The following is a 25,000-nucleotide window of genomic DNA, read 5'->3' on the forward strand; positions in this document are numbered from 1 at the left end:
CCGAACAGGATACTGACCTGGATGAGAAGGACCAATCCATGGACCCTGAATTTTGAGTGCAGGCAGAGGATTGCTGCCATCTGGGGAGTTTGGGGATGGGTGCAGATCAGATTAAGGTGTTGTGGGGTCTATTTGAGCATGGTGTGCATGTCTTTTTGTTTACAAAATAATAAAATATATTCCCCTCCGCCCCCCCACCCCAAAAATAAAAAATAGGAGTTCCTGCTTTCATAATATTTGATATCAATGCACCACAATGGTCTCTCAAAGAACCATCCAGAAATATAATCTGATTATCCTGTTCAAGGGAACAACGTGTATTGCAGGTCTTGGCTTGGTGCACAATTCTGTTACATCAGTACAATGCTGATCACGATCTTCATCAATTTCCTCATTTTACTAGTCTCTGCTTGTAATGGTCAAAAGAAGCGAAATTTAGGGTACTGCATCTTCTGAATGAAACACTGTCAAGCAACCAAAATGATTTGCTCATATTTAGTAAGACTACTATTTGTCAAATGCTGAGTTTGGAAATAAGTTAGCAAAACCTCAACTGAATGAGGGACTAGCACAATAAGTGTGCAACCCATCATAATTCCTTCATTTTGCTATAAATGCACAAATTGCTGCACCCAAAATTATACATCCAGCAAGTGTGGCTGCAACTTGATCTTGTGTGGCAGAGAAAAATAAGCCAACTGTGTTTTCCTTTCACCATATTCTTGAACAAGTCAAGAAGGCACACCCATCTCTCTCGACAATATGCAAAAAATATTTTTCATAATTTGGCATTCCTAAAGCAGGTGCACTACAGAGTTCATCGGAGTTTGAGAAAGGCACTCATGCATTTGTCATCGAATGGCACTGGAAAACAATATTTCTACCCAGTCTTTTATTATTTTCCTAACAACCATGTTTTTCCAGGTTGTCCGGTTTTCTGAGATCTAGTCCACTTACTGGGTGACCTGCTGTGGGGCGGTTATAAGAAGAGTAGCCCTCACCAACTACAGTTACCGGAGGGTTGTGGGGGGGCTCAGCGAGCCTTCCTAAGACACATAACCTGGTGGTGCAATTCTTTTTCACTACTTATCGGTTCATCTGACTATTGACTTAAAAGCAAGCCAGTCTACAACTACTGTATACCATAGCTTTTCTTCTGTTGGCTGAAGCTCATTTCCATGTAAGAACTGTTGTGTAAAAACCTCAATAAAAAAAGTTTTTAAAAAATGAAGGAAGTTTGGAATCAGCCGTCTACAGTAGCCAACTATTCCAGGGAACATTCTCACTTCTGTGTGTGCTTAGGGGGCTTCATTCTCAGGATTGCAGAAATACGTCCTTTAGACCCTTTCCTTGGCCCTTTTTCAATATGATGGCCCAACAAAACTAGGATCTCAAATCCATTTGCTGAAGATGAGAACTAAGGTCCAGATACAAATAAAAAAACTTCACTGAACCTTCTGTAAATCTGCGTAAGCCTCTCATAATATTCATACACTGACTCCTTTGACTCTTGGGTAGTTCTCATGAACTTTTACCAATTCAACTCTTTGTACGTACTTATCCACAACAAGAACAGTTGGAGTATAATGAGGAAGCACCCTTGGAGGCTCCTCTGTTTGCCAATTTACCACTGCCTTACACTCCGTTCACCAATCTTTGGAATACATTACTTGAAATTGTGATTACAAATCAACACAAAACCTTTGAGACTGTCACTAATCTGTCCACTCCCGTATACCACTTTTCTGGTTCTTACTTAACCTTCTGAAAATTTGTGGTAAACGCAGGGAGATCGGACCTCTGCTTAGGAACATGCATATCACCACCTCTATGCAACTTGTGCAAAGGAAACGTAGTCACAACCATTGGTTTTTCACACTCCTTTGCACGAGTATCTTTGCCATCCTTTTGTGTTTTGGCCTCCAATTTTCTCTGAATTTCTTTAAATTCGTTCATTCTTTAATACATCTCACTTATGCTCTAATGTGTGACCATAGGGACAGTAAACGCATCTAATTAATCTCATCTGCAGTCATATCCATTCTATAACTTTGACAGATCAATACCATACACTTCTGTCAACTCCTCAAACACATCACAAACACGATTAGCTGCTTCCTTACTCATGTATTTCAATACATTCACACTATAGACAATTAATCTCTAGAGCAACAGTCCCTCAAAACAAAATTCCAGAATTATCTCTTTCCTTGCTTGTTCTTCTGGATGCACTACAATGGCAGTTGCAACAGTAACCTGTGCCAGGAATGAGTACAGTAGGCACAGTGATGTCAGTAGCCGCATCAACCCCACTCAACCGTGTTACTTCGTTCTCAGGTGCTGTTGGGGTTTCTGGCAGTGTACGTATACCTGTGCCAGTCACACTAGGATGCCCCAAAATAGGAGTCTTGATTTCCGAAGTGGTCCTTGTGTGGAAGTCATATCTAATAAGTCAGAGAAATGTATCCTCCTCACCCAAATTGTTTCTATTATTTTTGCTTTTCTGTTTTCATTTCCACAGTTTCATAATCTGTTTTTTTTTTCGTTTTGTCCGTAATATTATTGCAGGAAACACAACCACACTCACCATTCACATTCTCTCTCCATGCCCTTTTCTGCACAAACCCATCTCAATTAAAACCAATCGATCACAGGATTTTTAGCCTGTCTTCTAATTTTTTATTTCATTGCCTTTAACTCGCAACAGGGTCCCATTCATTCAATACCTCAAACTGTACAGGTCTAGGCTGTGACCTTTTTCTCCAGCATCTCCGTCTCAATAGTCAAGCTTTCTCACAATAAAGGTACCCTCAAAAGGAAACTGCATGTTCTTGTCATCAGAAGTAATCAGATTACTCTGTTAATCACATGCACGTAATAAGACCCGAATTCACCATTTCACAGACATGCGAATCTTCTAGTGGAATTTTCCCTCCTTCCATTACAGGAGCAGAATGTTTTTTTTCTATGTAGAACCCATTTTGATTTCAAACTCACACAAAAAATACACAGTTATATTAAACCAATGACAGCACAACCTACCACAGCAAAGGACCAATGACAGCACAACTCACTGTGAAGTCTTACCAACCACAGCAGGGCTTTTTGAGAATCAACCAATTGCAACGTGGCTCACCATAAAATGTTTTCAGAGAGCAAACAAAAATACACAAACAAAACTCTTGTGGACTTTACCTAAATTTACCCAAGTAAGGAAAGGAAGGGAACAATCAATCTAACTGAAAGAGGGAATACCACCTTTTGGTACTATCAACCCCACTAAGTAAGTTTCCAACCAGTAGCAACCCACCCTGAGCAGGGTGTGTATTTTTGTGCACAAATAAATAATCACCAACCTAATTTAGAATGCATTCCCAACTAGTCCCGTCGTAACACTAAGGAACACTTCCCAATTGTGTGAGTGTTCGGTGCCTCACAATTACACCCCTCCACACTGCAGAAAAGTTCCACAATGATAAATATTTTGTAATGTTGGATTTTGAATCAACTGTATGCCAAACCTGATAAATAACCACAAAAATGTAATAACATAATTCCTACCACGTTAATATCCAAATAGACACAATAAACAAAATCCTTAAACCCAGCTCACAAATGACAAAATCATTGAAACTCAGTAACTAAGCCACCTAAAGACCCACAAATCAAGAATGCAACACCAAAGCCACACAGTGTAATTCATAACGAACACACTCAAACTACAAGTCCAAAATCCACCACAATACATCCAGTCCTATTGATACTCACTCTCCTTTGCTAAGGAACAACCCAAGAACACTGGAATAGTGCAAGTAATAAAACGTAGCAACCACTGGAACCAAGAGCAAACAGAATCCAGGTTTGGGACGCTAAAGTTTTTGGAGCACCTAAAGGGTTTTAAGGGTGCCCATTTTTGAAGTGCCCACATTCTCCACCAAAACTATTTACACTATCTTATCAGATATTAAAGAAGAAGCACCTATACAGCAATGGTGTTAAACCTCAAGAATGTTTGAACCAACATGTCCCTTTATGGCACTCCAACACAAATGTAATAAATAGTATTTCAAGAAAATGAATCTTCAATAGTCAATGTTAAAATGTAAACCATGAAGGGTTATAAAAGAGATGGCAAACAATTAGTCCAAATGCATAGTAAGTAAATAAAGGCAATTAGCATGATGCTCAATTATATGCAGCAAGAGATGGTCATGAAGTTAAGGCAAAAATATTCAAAGTATGAGACAAACCGACAAGGGTTCAGTCTCTTGAGTCTGAGAAAACCAGACTGACCCACCTCCAAAATGTACCATTTTTATATAGGAAAAGCCCCAACCGAGGTTGATGGAAATTGCAGTCAGCATAATTAGAGCAAAACTAAACAAATTACAATATAGAATTAGAAAATGTCACCTATTGGCACCATCCGCTAAATTAAAATTAATGCGCTCTATCCGGTCTAATATCATTGGATGTAGCAGTACAAGTCTAGTTATACAAACCAATGACAAGTCTCACAAATAAGTGGCCTACATACAGTGTTGCAAAAGGATTCCTACGTAGTTATTGTAGACCAGCATTTCAATACAGAGCTTTACCTAGTGTACATTTTAGTTCCACGCGGAGAAATGAAAACTCACCACATTGCTGCTTTTGAATTCAATGTGGCAATTAGCCTAATTCGGGCCTAGTTGAGCCAAGCACAGGAAAGTATAGTTCTGAAGTGATGATAATATTAGATACACATTTTATTAAATCAAAATAAATCAACTCTAACAGCAGGAACTCTTCAGCGCAACCTTTGCTTTCCCCTTCCTCTTCTGGTAGATGCACCGGCTGCAAGTACTCTGGCACTCAGGTCAAGTACACTGGGAGTAACAGCAAAGCTGCCACCTGAAGTCAGTGCAGACTCCAGCAGCATCGTAAGTAACAGGTTGGCTGGAAGGCTACTGCTGGGCTTCAGTCGACTTGAGTGGTAGCCATGAGCTCAGAACTCATGGGACAGTAAGAGGCACTTAGCTGCAGGTAAGATTACCCCGGTTCAGGTCATGGGCCAGGCCCAGTCCACTCTGGCACACTACAGGCTGTCGGAGTGGCACAGTCTCTTTGAGCAGAACTTCAGACCTTTGCTGTGGCATGGTCATCTTGGGTACAGCTTCATGATTGCAGTGGCACAGACCCCGCAGGCACAGCCTCAGCTGCCGTCACAGTGCAGGCCACAAAAGCATCATTTCAGATCGCAGCAGCGCATTCGACTCGAGCACAATTTCAGAAAGGTGCTGCAGTGCAAGTGACTTGGGCACAACTTCAGGACAGTGCTACAGTGCAGGATAATTGTTGCGGGAGACTGTTCTGCGCTCCAATTACTTAAGTGTCTCAGGGAAGGGGTTTTTCTGAGCTCTGGGGGTCAGCAGCTCCTGGCTTTCACTAGCCAATCAGCTTGCCTGCAGGGTTGATACACTCCTTCCCTTTCTTAGCATGCAGGTTAGTGTCAAGGTGCTTCAGGCTTCCTTCCAGGTCAGGCTCCAGATGATACTCCATTACTTCCGGGAAACAAGTGTTCAGACAGACACAAGCTCTGGTGTCACAGCACACTTTGGTACTGAAACCTCAATTGGATCAGCAGCTCCCACTTTTACACAAGGCTGTGGATTCTCTGTATTTTCGGAACCATTTTGGGGTGGGTCTTTTATGTATCCTTGCCAGGCTATTCTGCAGGCGGGGCCTGCCTCTGTGAACAGTGATGCACCTGACACCAGTGTTGTCTACACTCTGGATCATATATTACAGAGGCAAAAAAGGTGTGAGCTTTCTGCACCTGGCTATCATCAGTCACACTGAACAGTGATCAGAACAGGGACAATAGGCTTCCCTCACCTAAAGGACTGTTCACACTCTAAACAGATTGCAGCCCCAACCTTTACTACCACCACCATTTATTAAACAGCAGTGCCCAGGAAAACTAATCAGTCCCTCGCAGCCAAAAGGAACCAATCAAATTTCTAAAGGGAACCCAGTCTAAAGCTCCAACGTCAGGAAATGTCAGCAAAGTACTTCAACTGTGTGGGAAAACAGCATCACCTGCATCTTGTGCACATGGACAAGGCCGGGGCTTACAATGGAGTCCACAGGCCTCCGTTACTCTGGTTCACTCATACATGCAATGCATGCACCACTCAGGCTACAAACTGCATTGCCGCACTAATTCCTCAAACTTGTGAAGAGAGGAGACCTATGGTGAAAAGCAAAGTTAAAAAGTAGCTAGATAAAATTTAAAGTGAAGCTGCACACAATATTCATTGTCCCTTTAAAAAGCCAGCAGCATTCACATCCTAGTATACCTTGTACTGGCAGTTGCCTCACTGCTTCAATTCTTTCTGGAGGAGCTTATGTTATTGTATTATTGAAGGTAGAACTCCTCACTGTTGGAAAACAGAGAATGAGGAGGAGGGAGGGTTGTTGATGGCATCCATGGAGATTCCTATGGTATAGAACGAGGATTACATGAAAGTAACTTTCCCTTCTGCATTGTAGGATCTTCATTGATAGTCATGAATGTAGAATAGAGTTGCAACTTTATCTCCAAGAGAAAAGATTGTCTCTATGCTCAAACGGCATCGAGGGAGCTTATCCAAATCAAAAAACAAAAAAAACATTTCTACAGCAACAGTCTGGACAGTAGTGTTTGGTGAAAGTGCAGATGGAACTCCATGTAGCTGCCTCACAAACGTCAGACATGGGGACATTCCTTTTCCAAGCAGTAATCGTTGCTTTTTCTCTTGTTGAGAAAGCTCTGGATTTGCTGGGTAAAGGTTTGTTGGCTAGTTAGTAACGAAACAAAATACAAGAGACTACCCTACCTGGAGTTGGATTGTTTGGATGTATACTGTTCCAAGTGGATCATAGTTAACAGAAGCTGAACTGATTTTCTCAATTCTTTTGTACGATCTAGATAAAACATCAGGATTCTTTACATCTAGTGTGTGTGTAAAGTTCACTGGGAAAGGACAGATTACAAAAGAAATGTGGTAACAAGATCCATCACTACTCAAACTGCTCATCAGTTCTTTGGGGCATTATCATGCAGGAGAGACTGCTGACAAAAGTAGGTGTTCCTCTCTCAGCCCTCTAAGCGGACTTGTGCTCCTGGGTCCTTTCCACGCCACATTTACTCTCAAGCCCAGGGCTACCTGGAGGCGCTGGTGCAACCCAGCACTCTGTATTTCCGCTCCTACTCATCTAGGTCTCCTCTGTATATGGTGCAGCCTGTCCAGGACGGGCTGCTGCCATCTTCTCTTCTCAGCACTCCCAGTAGCGAGGCTCTCACAATTAACAGATCGAGCACAGGCGTCCAATCTCGGGAGCAGGACACAAGCAGGCTACCCGATCCACAGCCATGGTCCGCCACTGCCCAACTACTGGGCAAGTGACGCAGCCCAGTAAAGAGGAGCCCGTAAAGGAAGCGGCAACCGGCAGCTCCGCTGACCCAAACCCTGAAGACGTACTTAAACACACCGGGATGATGAGAAAAGGAAAAAAAAAGAAAGGAAGGAAAAAGAAAGCGCTGACATTAGGTTTTGGCCCACCATCCCTAGCACTGAAGTGTACTTCTTTTAATACAGATATGAACATGTGAGCGGGCAAAATGGAATCACTCACAGTGCAAGGAAGCTAATGCTTGATGTAGGCTGACTCACCTCACCAGGCAGAAGTAAAATGTGAATGACAACTGAACAGACCAACTGATGAAGAAAGCTGCCCCAAAATCTTTCTATTTCTTTTTTAACACTTTCTTTAATTACATGAAGCTGGCCAGAAATTATAATTACATTGAAAAGAATTCCAGGAACATCTCCATCTGTAGAGAGAGTCTACAATATATGATCCTTAGAGGAGCAATAATGTGGAAAATAGAATATCTGACCGAGTTAGTCTGCGTTCAGCAAACTGGTCAAAATAGATACTGCAACAGAAGCTACTGCAGAACAGCGACCCAGAAACGTCATTCATGAATCGAGTGAAATCCCAAAGACTTCTCAGATAGCAAAGCATGCCACTGTTGACACAAAAAATGTTTTACTTACATAAATTGTTGTTGAGCAGATTCCTCGACGAAAGGGGTGAAGCTGGGCAAGGGATGTGGTATGTCAGGGGCCGAGGCCTGAGTGCTGCGAGGCGTCTACAAGAGAAATGTGGAACATTAAAAAAAAAAAAAAAAAGCATTTGCAATGTAATGAATCTTGTGTTTGCTCGAGTTAGAGCTATTTGTGGTCTACATTCTTTTCTTGCCACGTAAATTGGAAATTAAAAGTGAATCAGTTGACATAAGCAAGCCGACTCAACGCCCTACAGCCGCTATGAGCACGAAGGAGACCCACAAAAGGAAAAGGAAAACAAAGTTAATTCGCAGTCAAGCGTATACGCAAACATGCAATTATCTTGTAACATGTTCGATTGCCAAGGTGGTTTCAAAACTGCCCCAAGGCGGGACAAACAAAGCATTTACCAATAACAAAGGGTTTTAGAAAGGCAAGCCCATGAACGAGTGATAGAGATGGGCGTGATTAAAATCCCACAGATAGATTACAACAGGCCAGAGCGCTTGCACGCTCAAGCTAAAAAAGACCCGCATGTTTAAGAGAATGGATGGGCTTTGAAGTTTGGGAGAGCTGAAGCCTAAACAAATTGGGGCCTGGTGAAGAAAAGGAAGATCAGGGAAAACTTGGGGAGAGGAATAGGGTAGTAGAGCCGGCCAAGAGGGGCAGTGAAGGGGTGTAATAGGCTAAATAGGAGTGTTTTTTTTTGGGGGGGGGGGGGGGGGGTAACAGTGTTGCCTCCATGCACTTATTTGGCCTAACAGTTGAGGTACAGAGTCAAGTGGGAGGAGGAAGAGAAAGCCAAAACAGTGTAAGAAAGGCAAAAGGAGAGAGAAGGTGAAATGATTGAGATGAGTGGCAAAAGGCAAACGGGGATGACAAGAAGATACTTGTGGGGGTTGGGGGCAAATGAGGCAGGAACCTGCCGTTAGTGGGAGAATGCCAAAAGGGAGGTGGGAAGTTGGGGTGGTCAAATAAGATGGGGGAATGCATTAAATTAAGATGACGGGGTGAAAAAGGGTAAAATGGGGAAGGGGGGTCAGAAAAGGGCAAAAGGGATAAAGTGATAAAAAAAGTTAAAAACAGAAAAGAGGAGCAAGGATATAATAAAAACAAAAAAACAGCTAAAATGACAAGAAAGCCAGTTAGGTGGGTGGGAAGAAAAGGTGATAAGGCCAAATTGTGGCACGAAGAGGGAAGGGTACAGTGAGAAGAGCAAAAGTCTGGGATAAGAGAACAAGGTGGCCAAAAGGTTGGGAAGAGGGAAAAAATGGGAGCTGGAGTCAATGGGGGAGAAGACCAGAGAGAGATGAACAGAGGTAAATAGCAAAGTTTTTCCAGAAAAACAGACAGCATTTGGAACAAACTCTCTGTACCTTCCAGGATCCCACCCCCCAACTCTGGAAATAGGTAAAGACATGCTTCTTTAAAGAAACTATAGAACGGCGTACTAACAGTCTACTTCTGCTCCTAGGACCCAGCTAAGTCTCTATTCACCCATTGACTATCTTTGACAAAATAGAGCACCCTTCTGCTAGTTTTGTGGGCTACAATCAGGCTATACATACATACCAACACCATCTTAGTGGTCTTGTTGGCCTCCTAGCATTTGCTTACCCTTCCAGAATTCCACGGCCTTGCTCCAAGTTCATTTTCTTTGGCCCGTGCAGGTGGCGGTGCCACCCATTGCTGTGGTGTCAGTTCTTGGAGTTCAGCTCCATGAGTCTTTTCTTCATTTTCTTGGAACACTTGAAAACGTGGACCAGCTTGAACCTGCTGCGGGGCAGGAAACTGGATGCCAAATACCTGCCTTGCAGCTAAAAAGAGAAAAACATTAAATGTTAGAAAGTTAATACCACCACATCAACTAATTTTAGAAATGTTCAGATTTTGAAAAAATTGAAAGTTAACTCAGTTCAAGCTACTATTTTCTAACAAAATCTACGTTTCTGCACAGAAGCCGAGAGGCCTGGTTTGGTGTGGTCACAGGGCAATCAGAGTATCACAAATATAAATCTATTCATCTAGGGGTCTGTAACTTAAGACAAGCAGAACCCAAAGATACTTAAATGGTGTGGTCACTGAAGATGTGCTGCATCTTCATAACTCAATTTCAAAGTAAATGTTTAGATCAGCAGCTAAAGTTGTAAATGACAAGTGTATAAAAGCTACATATTGGTGGCACCGAAGAGAAGGAGAAATGTGCATGCATTCCTTGGTCTCACTAGGCTGCACACCTCACATACACAGACACTGAAGAAAGATGGACACACGAGTTCTGTACTTACGCTTGACAAATTCACCAACACGAGTGACAGGGGCTCTTGCTTTCTTCTTGCCTCTACACTTCAAATCAGCCAGGGAGCTCCTCTGGGGTTCAGATGCACCCAAGAGACCAGAATCTTCAACGTCTGGGTCTCCTTCATTCATACCCTGAAGCACTTGGCGAGACAACCGAGCTTGAAACTCTCTAGGACGAAGAGAAACATTATTACTTTCACACTGGCAAGGAAAGGGCAACTCCTGATGAACAAAAGAATGATCATCTTCTGGAGTGGAGGCTTTACCTTTGGCGACACTGTAGTTTTTCCACTGGCTCTGCTTTACGCTGCAATCCTTCTTGAAAGATGGAATCTGCTTTCTTGTGGTTGCCTCGAGCCTCGTATACCTCTGCCCAGGTGATGTAAAGCTCAGCATGTGTGGTCCCAATCTCTTGACTGTGCAGATAACTATACAGGTCCAATGGTTCTGAACACGCGTTTGCCTGAAATAAACCCAGAGTAAAACAAGATCCGCATGGTGTTGGTACCAGTTAAAGATAGATGCACTTCATGCGCAAGAACAAGGTGGTTTTTACTTTTTGCCCTGCACAAGTTTCAAATTCGTTTTCAGAAACTACAGATTGTACTGAATTGTTCATGGCAAGACTAACAAAAGGAGGAAGCTATTTTACTTAAATGTACACATCTAGCATGAAGGAGGGGAAAACGGCATTAATACTAAGCGCTCGACCACAAGGGGTGGAAAACCCGCTCGGTCAGTGGCTCATTGCCTTTAGTGGAGTAAAATGCTTTAGGTGTGGGGAGCAGGAGGTGGGTCACATCATCTGCAAGTAGAAGGCACACAAATGCCATGAGTGAAAGCAGGCACCATGGCTGGAAAGTTTAACAATTCGCTAATCAATTTGTTAGCGCGGTAGACCAATGTCACTCGAGGCCTTGCCCGCTTCATTTTCAGGAGAGGGTGTTGTACGGTCTCTGGGACTCCCGTTTATAGGTCAAAAATATAGGGAACAAAACAGATAAAGTTGGACTACGGTACTATTATCTCTCACTACTATTTTTTGGATTTGGTAATAATTCTCCAATGTAAAGGATTATTTATTACATTGTGATGAGTTAACACGAATGAGGAAAAGGCTTCTAGATTTTAACGCAGATACCTGGGAAGCCGCCACTAGGGGATCAGAGAGGGTGGGAGACCATGGGAGGGAGGGTTAGGTGGGAAGATGGACAGAGGGGAGGATCAGAGAGGTCAGTGCAGGTCTGCTTGAACACCTTGCCTTTCCAGCACCAGGCTATCAGATTCTCTATCCTCAAATGACTACGTATCAAGGTACAAGTTACAGAAGATAGTCCATGGAAAGGACTCGCCATCATGAAAACGCAAGTAGCGATGAGGCCCCGCTGTGCTCTCCGGAGAGTGGATATAGATATGTATTATGTGTATGAGTTTGTGGAGTCAGTGTCAGTGTGGGTATGAAATGGGGCCCTCTCACCAGAATGAAAGCAGATGTTGGCCATCAAGGATCATTACTAATTCTCGTAGATCGGCTTCTGTGCCGCACGGATGACCAGAGCCTGCACTTCTAATGCTCAATAAATTGCTGCAAATAATAAATTAGTGGAGTTGCAACGTATTCTTTGAACCCGGGAATGAAATATAAATTTGAAATCGGCCTGTGGTTTAAGAACTCAGGGGTTTTGCCTTTTGTTTTTAGACTGAAGTTTAACAGTTGTGCTAATCTCGGAGAAGCATTAGAGAAGCAGAAAGGCGAAAGTCATGAAGCGTGTCTCTGATGTGAGCAAGTCCTTTTACTGACTTCTGCTGTGCATGTGGATACAAAGCATCTTCAAGGCAAAGGGGGTTGGGTTTAGGTAGCTATGATGTCAGGTCTTAGGTCCGGAGAACTTATGGTCTGAAGGGAACAGACTGATTGGAGTCCTGTTATACTCAGTCCTTTGGCTCTTCATCAAGAGGATGGAGTTAACCTGTTTAATGTTAATGATCGAGTTTAGGTCCTTATCACTTTGTCCCACACACCTTGGAGTGCAGAGGAGTCACTTCCGGCCCATAGCAATCCTCACAAGCCTAATGACTGCACCCTACCACTAGCACACGCCCCTCTATTACCCCACTCCGGGTCAAAGATTGGAGAAAATGGGCAGGTGGCGTGATATCGCACTGATCTGCCAGCCACGAGATGTGAAAGGCACATAGCCCCAGGGATGAACTGCCCTCCTTGGCCTCAAAGCGCAGTAAGGGAGCGAGACTGGGCAAGCCCGTGGACAGGAAGCAAAGAGAACGCCAGCTGCAGAGCAAACGCTAGTGTGCGGGCAGGGAGCAAAGGGAATGTCAGCTCCAGAAGAAGGGGCAAGTGAGCGGGCAGGCAACAAAGGAACTGCCAGCTGCAGAGGAAAGGGCAAGTGAGCGGGCAGGCAACAAAGGAACTGCCAGCTGCAGAGGAAAGGGCAAGTGTGCGGGCAGGGAGCAAGGGGCAAGTGTGAGGGCAGGGAGCAAAGGGAATGCCAGCTGCAGAGGAAGGGGCAAGTGTGGGGGCAGGAAGCAAGGGGAATGCCAGCTGCAGAGGAAGGGGCAAGTGTGGGGGCAGGGAGAAAGGGGAACGCCAGCTGCAGAGGAAGGGGCAAGTGTGCGGGCAGGGAACAAAGGAACTGGCAGCTGCAGAGGAAGGGGCAAGTGTGGGGGCAGGAAGCAAGGGGAATGCCAGCTGCAGAGGAAGGGGCAAGTGTGCGGGCAGGGAGCAAAGGGAACGCCAGCTGCAGAGGAAGGGGCAAGTGAGCGGGCAGGGAGCAAAGGGAACGCCAGCTGCAGAGGAAGGGGCAAGTGAGCAGGCAGGGAGCAAAGGGAACGCCAGCTGCAGAGGTAGGGGCAAGTGAGCGGGCAGGGAGCAAAGGGAACGCCAGCTGCAGAGGAAGGGGCTAGAGGTTCTAAGAGCAAGGGGGCTGATCTGTGAGTAATGTCAACTTCAGCTTAGCAAACAATGGAATACAGACAGGTTTGCTTTTTGTTATATAAAATGATTACGTATTTAGCTGTATTTTAATAAACCGAAAACTGCAGAGAGTAATACTGCACGCTTTGGAAGGCAGTCTTGAATCACTTGTATATCACCTTGCGTGCAGTGAGAAGTGTGCACATTCAGTCTGCTGCTTTCCCACCTACAATCCTGATCCCGAAAAACAATCCAAAAAACGATTTGAGCAAACACATCCAAAACAACATAAAATACTTACAAACTTGAGCCAAAAGTTGAGGTAACGCAAGTCTTGGAAATATTTCTTCTCCTCGTGGAACACCTTGACGGCTCTCTCCACCAAAGCGGGGAGGATGCTCTCCTTGCCCCCGTGCGGGAAGGCCTGCTCGGCCCATCTCACGTACCTACTCGATCGGAAACAAAGCGAGAGATGCAACGGGTTGAAGCAATAAACGTATTTAAAACAAGAGACCGTGACGCACTAAAGCACCGCTAGACGTTCACTGGGGGCCCGCCGGGGAGTAACTCGGGGTGCTCTTAGCACTTCAGAGCCTCCACAACTCACAAAGCATCTTGACACAGAAGACCAAAATGTAAAGCGCACTGGTAACAGAAGACGGGGTTCACGCTGCGTAAAGTCCAGTTTGGAAACGAGTTGGCTTTTTCGAGGCTACGACACTTAGGCCGTCCTTATCACATTCAAGGAAACCTCGGTTTGGGTAGCAGTGGATTTTACAGGCCGAATCGATGGGACGTTAGCTGAAACAACAAGGTCCCCCATTCTCCATTTCTGTGAAGCTAATCGATAGAGGGTTGGTGATACCACACCTGGATTTTACTGCACTTCGCAGCGCTTGGAAATTCCAGGTACGGTCGTTTCACATCGCAAGTCATGAGAAGTTTTAACGGGGCCCTAATGTGGACAAAAGTGTTTCCTGAGCGTTGAAAGGGCGGTCAGGGCTAGCCTTCTCCAAGCTCAGTTTATCACTGCAGCTGACACTATTGTAGCACCACAGAAGCTTACAACTGACTGAAAAAAACAAGCATAATTCAACAAGCCATTGAAAGGGCATATTAAATGCTCACAGAAAGAGGCAAGAGGAAAAAGATTTTCGGGTAAAAATGCACTTATAACGGCTTATAAAAGGCACATTGGAAACAAACAGACTAAACACATATCAAATAATCCCAAAAAAAACAAAACAAATTATTTAATAACTTCTTAAATGGATGTATATGCCACCATCTCCAATAGGCACGTGGCGCATTAACGTGCAGTGGACTATAGCGCTGGATAATTCCAGTAGCCATGGAATTTGTCACTGCACCCATTACCCATAGTCGTCCTCTTCTCAGTCCTTAGGTATGATTATAACCCACCCTAGAGACAGGCATCTTATAACTTTACAAATACCCCTCGTGTGCTTAATGTTTCTCATTGACCCTCTGGGAAGAGTACGGGAAGGTCAGGCCCCACGGAATTATTCGGAAAATAGTATATCAGAAACCATCAAATCAAGAGAACTACCAGAAGATGGATGGACGGCAAGACTAATGCACCGAAGATCACTGGTAAACTCTCAGGTCAATACTGCTTTTGCCCTCATCTGTGACGACAGAACATTCAGGCACGGGTGCACTGATAAAGTTCAGACATAACCAAACAAGACCAACGCCCCTCCCCAAAATGGCCTGGGCTAGAAAACCGACTAACAGCAAAAAGTTACAACATAATACTCTTACAGAAAAAACAACTACAATGAGGATTAGAGCATCATTACAGACATAAAAAAAAAAACACTGACCTGTCCCATACATCCAGTGGATCATCTCCAGTGTATGAACGGATTTCCTGTTCAAATGCCCTGCAAGAAGGCGGTTTGATTACTCATCACGAGACAAACGCAATTTCAACAAAAATAACAGTGAGTGTGCAATCTTTATTTTGCTAACAGGCTTGGGTAGAACAATGAAGCGCTTATTGACTAGTGTGAATGAAGTGTGGAGATGAGTGTAGAGCCTAGTTAAAAGAGAAAGGAGGAGGTCAGGAATACACTGCACCAGGCTGGTAAAAGCAGGCAGTTTAACAGCACCAGGCGGGCGGAAGAGGGTGGACAAGGGCCCAGGCCACAAGAGCCGCAAAAGAAAACAGAAACATCGAAGAAGTGGTAAGAGGCATGTGGGGCAGAGCAACACGAGCAACACACCAGTGTGGTAGAAGGCAGTACAATGTGCAAGTAAATGCCATTAGTGTACTATCCGCTTTCTTTCCCGGAATCTGCTTGCTCTTAGATTTTTAAAGGCAGTTCCATCCCTAATACGAGTCGTGCCCAATAGCAAAAGGATATTTCTGCATTAATATATTCGGAAAAGGTGATTGCTGTCAGTTTTCGAAGCACAAAAGTAAAGGTTGGCTTGATGAAAATAGGAGTTCCTTGCAAAGTGTGGCTTTAGCCAGTGTTGAAAATCGGTGGCCCCAGAGCTAGGAAACGCTTCAGAACAGTAGAAAATGTGTTGTTATAACATTTTATATAATATATATGTAGGAAGTTGGCTCTGTATGTGCTATTTCAAAGTAAGGAATAGCATGCACAGAGTCCAAGGGTTCCCCTTAGAGGTAAAATAGTGGTAAAAATAGATAATACTAATGCTCTATTTTGTGGTAGTGTGGTCGAGCAGTAGGCTTATCCAAGGAGTAGTGTTAAGCATTTGTTGTACATACACATAGACAATAAATGAGGTACACACACTCAGAGACAAATCCAGCCAATAGGTTTTTATATAGAAAAATATCTTTTCTTAGTTTATTTTAAGAACCACAGGTTCAAATTCTACATGTAATATCTCATTTGAAAGGTATTGCAGGTAAGTACTTTAGGAACTTTAAATCATAAAAATTGCATGTATACTTTTCAAGTTATTGACAAATAGCTGTTTTAAAAGTGGACACAGTGCAATTTTCACAGTTCCTAGGGGAGGTAAGTTTTGGTTAGTTTTACCAGGTAAGTAAGACACTTACAGGGTTCAGTTCTTGGTCCAAGGTAGCCCACCGTTGGGGGTTCAGAGCAACCCCAAAGTCACCACACCAGCAGCTCAGGGCCGGTCAGGTGCAGAGTTCAAAGTGGTGCCCAAAACACATAGGCTAGAATGGAGAGAAGGGGGTGCCCCGGTTCCGGTCTGCTTGCAGGTAAGTACCCGCGTCTTCGGAGGGCAGACCAGGGGGGTTTTGTAGGGCACCGGGGGGGACACAAGTCCACACAGAAATTTCACCCTCAGCGGCGCGGGGGCGGCCGGGTGCAGTGTAGAAACAAGCGTCGGGTTCGCAATGTTAGTCTATGAGAGATCTCGGGATCTCTTCAGCGCTGCAGGCAGGCAAGGGGGGGGTTCCTCGGGGAAACCTCCACTTGGGCAAGGGAGAGGGACTCCTGGGGGTCACTTCTCCAGTGAAAGTCCGGTCCTTCAGGTCCTGGGGGCTGCGGGTGCAGGGTCTCTCCCAGGTGTCGGGACTTTGGATTCAAAGAGTCGCGGTCAGGGGAAGCCTCGGGATTCCCTCTGCAGGCGGCGCTGTGGGGGCTCAGGGGGGACAGGTTTTGGTACTCACAGTATCAGAGTAGTCCTGGGGTCCCTCCTGAGGTGTTGGATCTCCACCAGCCGAGTCGGGGTCGCCGGGTGCAGTGTTGCAAGTCTCACGCTTCTTGCGGGGAGCTTGCAGGGTTCTTTCAAGGCTGCTGGAAACAAAGTTGCAGCCTTTCTTGGAGCAGGTCCGCTGTCCTCGGGAGTTTCTTGTCTTTTCGAAGTAGGGGCAGTCCTCAGAGGATGTCGAGGTCGCTGGTCCCTTTGGAAGGCGTCGCTGGAGCAGGATCTTTGGAAGGCAGGAGACAGGCCGGTGAGTTTCTGGAGCCAAGGCAGTTGTCGTCTTCTGGTCTTCCTCTGCAGGGGTTTTTCAGCTAGGCAGTCCTTCTTCTTGTAGTTGCAGGAATCTAATTTTCTAGGGTTCAGGGTAGCCCTTAAATACTAAATTTAAGGGCGTGTTTAGGTCTGGGGGGTTAGTAGCCAATGGCTACTAGCCCTGAGGGTGGGTACACCCTCTTTGTGCCTCCTCCCAAGGGGAGGGGGACACAATCCTAACCCTATTGGGGGAATCCTCCATCTGCAAGATGGAGGATTTCTAAAAGTTAGAGTCACCTCAGCTCAGGACACCTTAGGGGCTGTCCTGACTGGCCAGTGACTCCTCCTTGTTTTTCTCATTATTTTCTCCGGCCTTGCCGCCAAAAGTGGGGCCTGGCCGGAGGGGGCGGGCAACTCCACTAGCTGGAGTGTCCTGCTGGGTTGGCACAAAGGAGGTGAGCCTTTGAGGCTCACCGCCAGGTGTGACAATTCCTGCCTGGGGGAGGTGTTAGCATCTCCACCCAGTGCAGGCTTTGTTACTGGCCTCAGAGTGACAAAGGCACTCTCCCCATGGGGCCAGCAACATGTCTCGGTTTGTGGCAGGCTGCTAAAACTAGTCAGCCTACACAGACAGTCGGTTAAGTTTCAGGGGGGCACCTCTAAGGTGCCCTCTGTGGTGTATTTTACAATAAAATGTACACTGGCATCAGTGTGCATTTATTGTGCTGAGAAGTTTGATACCAAACTTCCCAGTTTTCAGTGTAGCCATTATGGTGCTGTGGAGTTCGTGTTTGACAAACTCCCAGACCATATACTCTTATGGCTACCCTGCACTTACAATGTCTAAGGTTTTGTTTAGACACTGTAGGGGTACCATGCTCATGCACTGGTACCCTCACCTATGGTATAGTGCACCCTGCCTTAGGGCTGTAAGGCCTGCTAGAGGGGTGTCTTACCTATACTGCATAGGCAGTGAGAGGCTGGCATGGCACCCTGAGGGGAGTGCCATGTCGACTTACTCGTTTTGTCCTCACTAGCACACACAAGCTGGCAAGCAGTGTGTCTGTGCTGAGTGAGAGGTCTCCAGGGTGGCATAAGACATGCTGCAGCCCTTAGAGACCTTCCTTGGCATCAGGGCCCTTGGTACTAGAAGTACCAGTTACAAGGGACTTATCTGGATGCCAGGGTCTGCCAATTGTGGATACAAAAGTACAGGTTAGGGAAAGAACACTGGTGCTGGGGCCTGGTTAGCAGGCCTCAGCACACTTTCAATTGTAAACATAGCATCAGCAAAGGCAAAAAGTCAGGGGGCAACCATGCCAAGGAGGCATTTCCTTACACAACCCCCCCCCAAACGAAAGAGGATGAGACTAACCTTTCCCAAGAGAGTCTTCATTTTCTAAGTGGAAGAACCTGGAAAGGCCATCTGCATTGGCATGGGCAGTCCCAGGTCTGTGTTCCACTATAAAGTCCATTCCCTGTAGGGAGATGGACCACCTCAACAGTTTAGGATTTTCACCTTTCATTTGCATCAGCCATTTGAGAGGTCTGTGGTCAGTTTGAACTAGGAAGTGAGTCCCAAAGAGGTATGGTCTCAGCTTCTTCAGGGACCAAACCACAGCAAAGGCCTCCCTCTCAATGGCACTCCAACGCTGCTCCCTGGGGAGTAACCTCCTGCTAATGAAAGCAACAGGCTGGTCAAGGCCATCATCATTTGTTTGGGACAAAACTGCCCCTATCCCATGTTCAGAGGCATCAGTCTGCACAATGAACTGCTTAGAATAATCTGGAGCTTTTAGAACTGGTGCTGAGCACATTGCCTGTTTCAGGGTGTCAAAGGCCTGTTGGCATTCCACAGTCCAGTTTACTTTCTTGGGCATTTTCTTGGAGGTGAGTTCAGTGAGGGCTGTCACAATGGATCCATATCCCTTCACAAACCTCCTGTAATACCCAGTCAAGCCAAGGAATGCCCTGACTTGAGTCTGGGTTTTTGGAGCTACCCAGTCCAGAATAGTCTGGATCTTGGGTTGGAGTGGCTGAACTTGGCCTCCACCTACAAGGTGTCCCAAGTAAACCACAGTTCCCTGCCCTATCTGGCATTTGGATGCCTTGATAGAGAGGCCTGCAGATTGCAGAGCCTTCAAAACCTTCCCCAGGTGGACCAGGTGATCCTGCCAGGTGGAGCTAAAGACAGCAATATCATCAAGATAAGCTGTGCTAAAGGACTCCAAGCCAGCAAGGACTTGATTCACCAACCTTTGGAAGGTGGCAGGGGCATTCTTTAAACCAAAGGGCATAACAGTAAACTGATAATGCCCATCAGGTGTGGAGAATGCTGTTTTCTCTTTTGCTCCAGGTGCCATTTTTATTTGCCAGTACCCTGCTGTCAAGTCAAAGGTACTTAGGAATTTGGCAGCACCTAATTTGTCTATGAGCTCATCAGCTCTTGGAATTGGATGAGCATCTGTCTTAGTGACAGAATTGAGCCCTCTGTAGTCCACACAAAACCTCATCTCTTTCTTTCCATCTTTGGTGTGAGGTTTGGGGACTAAGACCACTGGGCTAGCCCAGGGGCTGTCAGAGCACTCAATCACTCCCAATTCCAGCATCTTGTGGACTTCCACCTTGATGCTTTCCTTAACATGGTCAGACTGTCTAAAGATTTTGTTCTTGACAGGCATGCTGTCTCCTGTGTCCCCATCATGGGTACACAGGTGTGTCTGACCAGGGGTTAAGGAGAAGAGTTCAGGAAACTGTTGTAGGACTCTCCTACAATCAGCTTGCTGTTGGCCAGAGAGGGTGTCTGAGTAGATCACTCCATCTACTGTGCCATCTTTTGGGTCTGATGACAGAAGATCAGGGAGAGGTTCACTCTCTGCCTCCTGATCCTCATCTGTTACCATCAACAGATTCACATCAGCCCTGTCATGGAAGAGCTTAAGGCGGTTCACATGGATCACCCTCTTGGGGCTCCTGCTTGTGCCCAGGTCCACCAGGTAGGTGACCTGACTCTTCCTTTCTAGTACTGGGTAAGGGCCACTCCATTTGTCCTGGAGTGCCCTGGGAGCCACAGGCTCCAGAACCCAGACTTTCTGCCCTGGTTGGAACTCAACCAGTGCAGCCTTTTGGTCATACCAAAACTTCTGGAGCTGTTGGCTGGCCTCAAGGTTTTTGGTTGCCTTTTCCATGTACTCTGCCATTCTAGAGCGAAGGCCAAGTACATAGTCCACTATGTCCTGTTTAGGCTCATGGAGAGGTCTCTCCCAGCCTTCTTTAACAAGGGCAAGTGGTCCCCTTACAGGATGACCAAACAGAAGTTCAAAGGGTGAGAATCCTACTCCCTTCTGTGGCACCTCTCTGTAAGCGAAAAGCAGACATGGCAAGAGGACATCCCATCTCCTTTTGAGTTTTTCTGGGAGCCCCATGATCATGCCTTTTAATGTCTTGTTGAATCTCTCAACCAAGCCATTAGTTTGTGGATGGTATGGTGTAGTGAATTTATAAGTCACTCCACACTCATTCCACATGTGCTTTAGGTATGCTGACATGAAGTTGGTACCTCTGTCAGACACCACCTCCTTAGGGAAACCCACTCTGGTAAAGATACCAATGAGGGCCTTGGCTACTGCAGGGGCAGTAGTCGACCTAAGGGGAATAGCTTCAGGATACCTGGTAGCATGATCCACTACTACCAGGATATACATATTTCCTGAGGCTGTGGGAGGTTCTAGTGGACCAACTATGTCCACACCCACTCTTTCAAAGGGAACCCCCACCACTGGAAGTGGAATGAGGGGGGCCTTTGGATGCCCACCTGTCTTACCACTGGCTTGACAGGTGGGGCAGGAGAGGCAAAACTCCTTAACCATGTTGGACATATTGGGCCAGTAGAAGTGGTTGACTAACCTCTCCCACGTCTTGGTTTGTCCCAAATGTCCAGCAAGGGGAATGTCATGGGCCAATGTTAGGATGAACTCTCTGAACAGCTGAGGCACTACCACTCTCCTAGTGGCACCAGGTTTGGGGTCTCTGGCCTCAGTGTACAGGAGTCCATCTTCCCAATAGACCCTATGCGTTCCATTTTTCTTGCCTTTGGACTCTTCAGCAGCTTGCTGCCTAAGGCCTTCAAGAGAGGGACAGGTTTCTTGTCCCTTACACAGCTCCTCCCTTGAGGGTCCCCCTGGGCCTAAGAGCTCAACCTGGTAAGGTTCAAGCTCCAAAGGCTCAGTTCCCTCAGAGGGCAGAACTTCTTCCTGAGAAGAGAGGTTCCCTTTCTTTTGCTGTGTTGCAGTTGGTTTCCCGACTGACTTTCCTGTTCTCTTGGTAGGCTGGGCCATTTTTCCAGACTCCAGCTCTACTTTTTCACCCTGTGCTTTGCACTGTGCTCTTGTTTTCACACACACCAGTTCAGGGATACCCAGCATTGCTGCATGGGTTTTTAGTTCTACCTCAGCCCATGCTGAGGACTCCAGGTCATTTCCAAGCAGACAGTCCACTGGGATATTTGAGGAGACCACCACCTGTTTCAGGCCATTGACCCCTCCCCATTCTAAAGTAACCATTGCCATGGGATGTACTTTTCTCTGATTGTCAGCGTTGGTGACTGTGTAAGTTTTTCCAGTCAGGTATTGGCCAGGGGAAACCAGTTTCTCTGTCACCATGGTGACACTGGCACCTGTATCCCTCAGGCCCTCTATTCTAGTCCCATTAATTAAGAGTTGCTGTCTGTATTTTTGCATGTTAGGCGGCCAGACAGCTAGTGTGGCTAAATCCACCCCACCCTCAGAAACTAGAGTAGCTTCAGTGTGGACCCTGATTTGCTCTGGGCACACTGTTGATCCCACTTGGAGACTAGCCATACCAGTGTTACCTGGATGGGAGTTTGGAGTGGAACCTTTCTTGGGACAGGCCTTGTCTCCAGTTTGGTGTCCATGCTGTTTACAGCTATGACACCAGGCCTTTTTGGGATCAAAGTTTTTACCCTTGTACCCATTGTTTTGTGAAGAGGCTCTGGGCCCACCCTCCTGTGCAGGTTTTTGGGGGCCTGTAGAAGACTCTTTACTATTTTTAGTTTTGGTTGTCTCATCACCCTTCCCCTGGGGAGTCTTTGTGACCCCTTTCTTTTGGTCACCCCCTGTTGAAGTCTTGGACACCCTTGTCTTGACCCAATGGTCCGCCTTCTTTCCCAATTCTTGGGGAGAAATTGGTCCTAGGTCTACCAGATGCTGATGCAGTTTATCATTGAAACAATTACTTAACAGGTGTTCTTTCACAAATAAATTGTACAGCCCATCATAATTACTTACACCACTGCCTTGAATCCAACCATCTAGTGTTTTCACTGAGTAGTCAACAAAGTCAACCCAGGTCTGGCTCGAGGATTTTTGAGCCCCCCTGAACCTAATCCTGTACTCCTCAGTGGAGAATCCAAAGCCCTCAATCAGGGTACCCTTCATGAGGTCATAAGATTCTGCATCTTGTCCAGAGAGTGTGAGGAGTCTATCCCTACACTTTCCTGTGAACATTTCCCAAAGGAGAGCACCCCAGTGAGATCTGTTCACTTTTCTGGTTACACAAGCCCTCTCAAAAGCTGTGAACCATTTGGTGATGTCATCACCATCTTCATATTTAGTTACAATCCCTTTAGGGATTTTCAACATGTCAGGAGAATCTCTGACCCTATTTATGTTGCTGCCACCATTGATGGGTCCTAGGCCCATCTCTTGTCTTTCCCTCTCTATGGCTAGGATCTGTCTTTCCAAAGCCAATCTTTTGGCCATCCTGGCTAACTGGATGTCCTCTTCACTGGGGCTATCCTCAGTGATTTCAGAGGTGTTGGTCTCTCCTGTGAGGGAACCAGCATCTCTGACTATTATTTTTGGAGTCAGGGTTTGAGGGACCCTGTTCTCCCTAGATAGGACTGGTAGGGGGGAATTGTCCTCCAAGTCACTATCCTCTTCCTCTGAGTTGCCACCCTCAGAGGGGTTGGCCTTTTCAAACTCTGCCAAAAGCTCCTGGAGCTGTATTTTGGTAGGTTTGGGGCCCATTGTTATTTTCTTTATTTTACAGAGTGACCTTAGCTCCCTCATCTTAAGATGGAGGTAAGGTGTGGTGTCGAGTTCCACCACAGTCACATCTGTGCTAGACATTTTGCTTCTAAAAGTTGGAATACTTTTTAAGAATCTACAACTGGTTCTAGAATCTAATTCAAACTTTTACAAACTTTTAAACTCTAAAAGAAATGCTAAACAGGATCTAACACAAGGCCCTAGCAGGTCTTTTAAGAATTTAGAAAACTTTTCAAATTGCAAAAATCAATTTCTAATGACAATTTTGGAATTTGTCGTGTGATCAGGTATTGGCTGAGTAGTCCAGCAAATGCAAAGTCTTGTACCCCACCGCTGATCCACCAATGTAGGAAGTTGGCTCTGTATGTGCTATTTCAAAGTAAGGAATAGCATGCACAGAGTCCAAGGGTTCCCCTTAGAGGTAAAATAGTGGTAAAAATAGATAATACTAATGCTCTATTTTGTGGTAGTGTGGTCGAGCAGTAGGCTTATCCAAGGAGTAGTGTTAAGCATTTGTTGTACATACACATAGACAATAAATGAGGTACACACACTCAGAGACAAATCCAGCCAATAGGTTTTTATATAGAAAAATATCTTTTCTTAGTTTATTTTAAGAACCACAGGTTCAAATTCTACATGTAATATCTCATTTGAAAGGTATTGCAGGTAAGTACTTTAGGAACTTTAAATCATAAAAATTGCATGTATACTTTTCAAGTTATTGACAAATAGCTGTTTTAAAAGTGGACACAGTGCAATTTTCACAGTTCCTAGGGGAGGTAAGTTTTGGTTAGTTTTACCAGGTAAGTAAGACACTTACAGGGTTCAGTTCTTGGTCCAAGGTAGCCCACCGTTGGGGGTTCAGAGCAACCCCAAAGTCACCACACCAGCAGCTCAGGGCCGGTCAGGTGCAGAGTTCAAAGTGGTGCCCAAAACACATAGGCTAGAATGGAGAGAAGGGGGTGCCCCGGTTCCGGTCTGCTTGCAGGTAAGTACCCGCGTCTTCGGAGGGCAGACCAGGGGGGTTTTGTAGGGCACCGGGGGGGACACAAGTCCACACAGAAATTTCACCCTCAGCGGCGCGGGGGCGGCCGGGTGCAGTGTAGAAACAAGCGTCGGGTTCGCAATGTTAGTCTATGAGAGATCTCGGGATCTCTTCAGCGCTGCAGGCAGGCAAGGGGGGGGTTCCTCGGGGAAACCTCCACTTGGGCAAGGGAGAGGGACTCCTGGGGGTCACTTCTCCAGTGAAAGTCCGGTCCTTCAGGTCCTGGGGGCTGCGGGTGCAGGGTCTCTCCCAGGTGTCGGGACTTTGGATTCAAAGAGTCGCGGTCAGGGGAAGCCTCGGGATTCCCTCTGCAGGCGGCGCTGTGGGGGCTCAGGGGGGACAGGTTTTGGTACTCACAGTATCAGAGTAGTCCTGGGGTCCCTCCTGAGGTGTTGGATCTCCACCAGCCGAGTCGGGGTCGCCGGGTGCAGTGTTGCAAGTCTCACGCTTCTTGCGGGGAGCTTGCAGGGTTCTTTCAAGGCTGCTGGAAACAAAGTTGCAGCCTTTCTTGGAGCAGGTCCGCTGTCCTCGGGAGTTTCTTGTCTTTTCGAAGTAGGGGCAGTCCTCAGAGGATGTCGAGGTCGCTGGTCCCTTTGGAAGGCGTCGCTGGAGCAGGATCTTTGGA

The 25,000-nt window shown here is 46.0% G+C and overlaps 1 protein-coding gene across 1 annotated transcript in view; it reads right to left on the minus strand.

Annotated features, from left to right (window-relative positions):
* The window catches only part of BUB1B (BUB1 mitotic checkpoint serine/threonine kinase B), a 248,690-nt gene that overhangs the window by 156,933 nt on the left and 66,757 nt on the right, over window positions 1–25,000 (minus strand). Inside the window, exons 3-8 of the mRNA XM_069208601.1 lie at window positions 15,177–15,236; window positions 13,631–13,775; window positions 10,664–10,860; window positions 10,385–10,566; window positions 9,714–9,913; window positions 8,085–8,179 (exon numbers count right to left, since the gene is read on the minus strand). Of these exons, the coding sequence (XP_069064702.1) occupies window positions 8,085–8,179; window positions 9,714–9,913; window positions 10,385–10,566; window positions 10,664–10,860; window positions 13,631–13,775; window positions 15,177–15,236 (879 nt within the window). The remainder of the gene's footprint in view (window positions 1–8,084; window positions 8,180–9,713; window positions 9,914–10,384; window positions 10,567–10,663; window positions 10,861–13,630; window positions 13,776–15,176; window positions 15,237–25,000) is intronic.

Source organism: Pleurodeles waltl, chromosome 9, assembly GCF_031143425.1.
Source record: "Pleurodeles waltl isolate 20211129_DDA chromosome 9, aPleWal1.hap1.20221129, whole genome shotgun sequence".
Classification (NCBI taxonomy): domain Eukaryota; kingdom Metazoa; phylum Chordata; class Amphibia; order Caudata; family Salamandridae; genus Pleurodeles; species Pleurodeles waltl.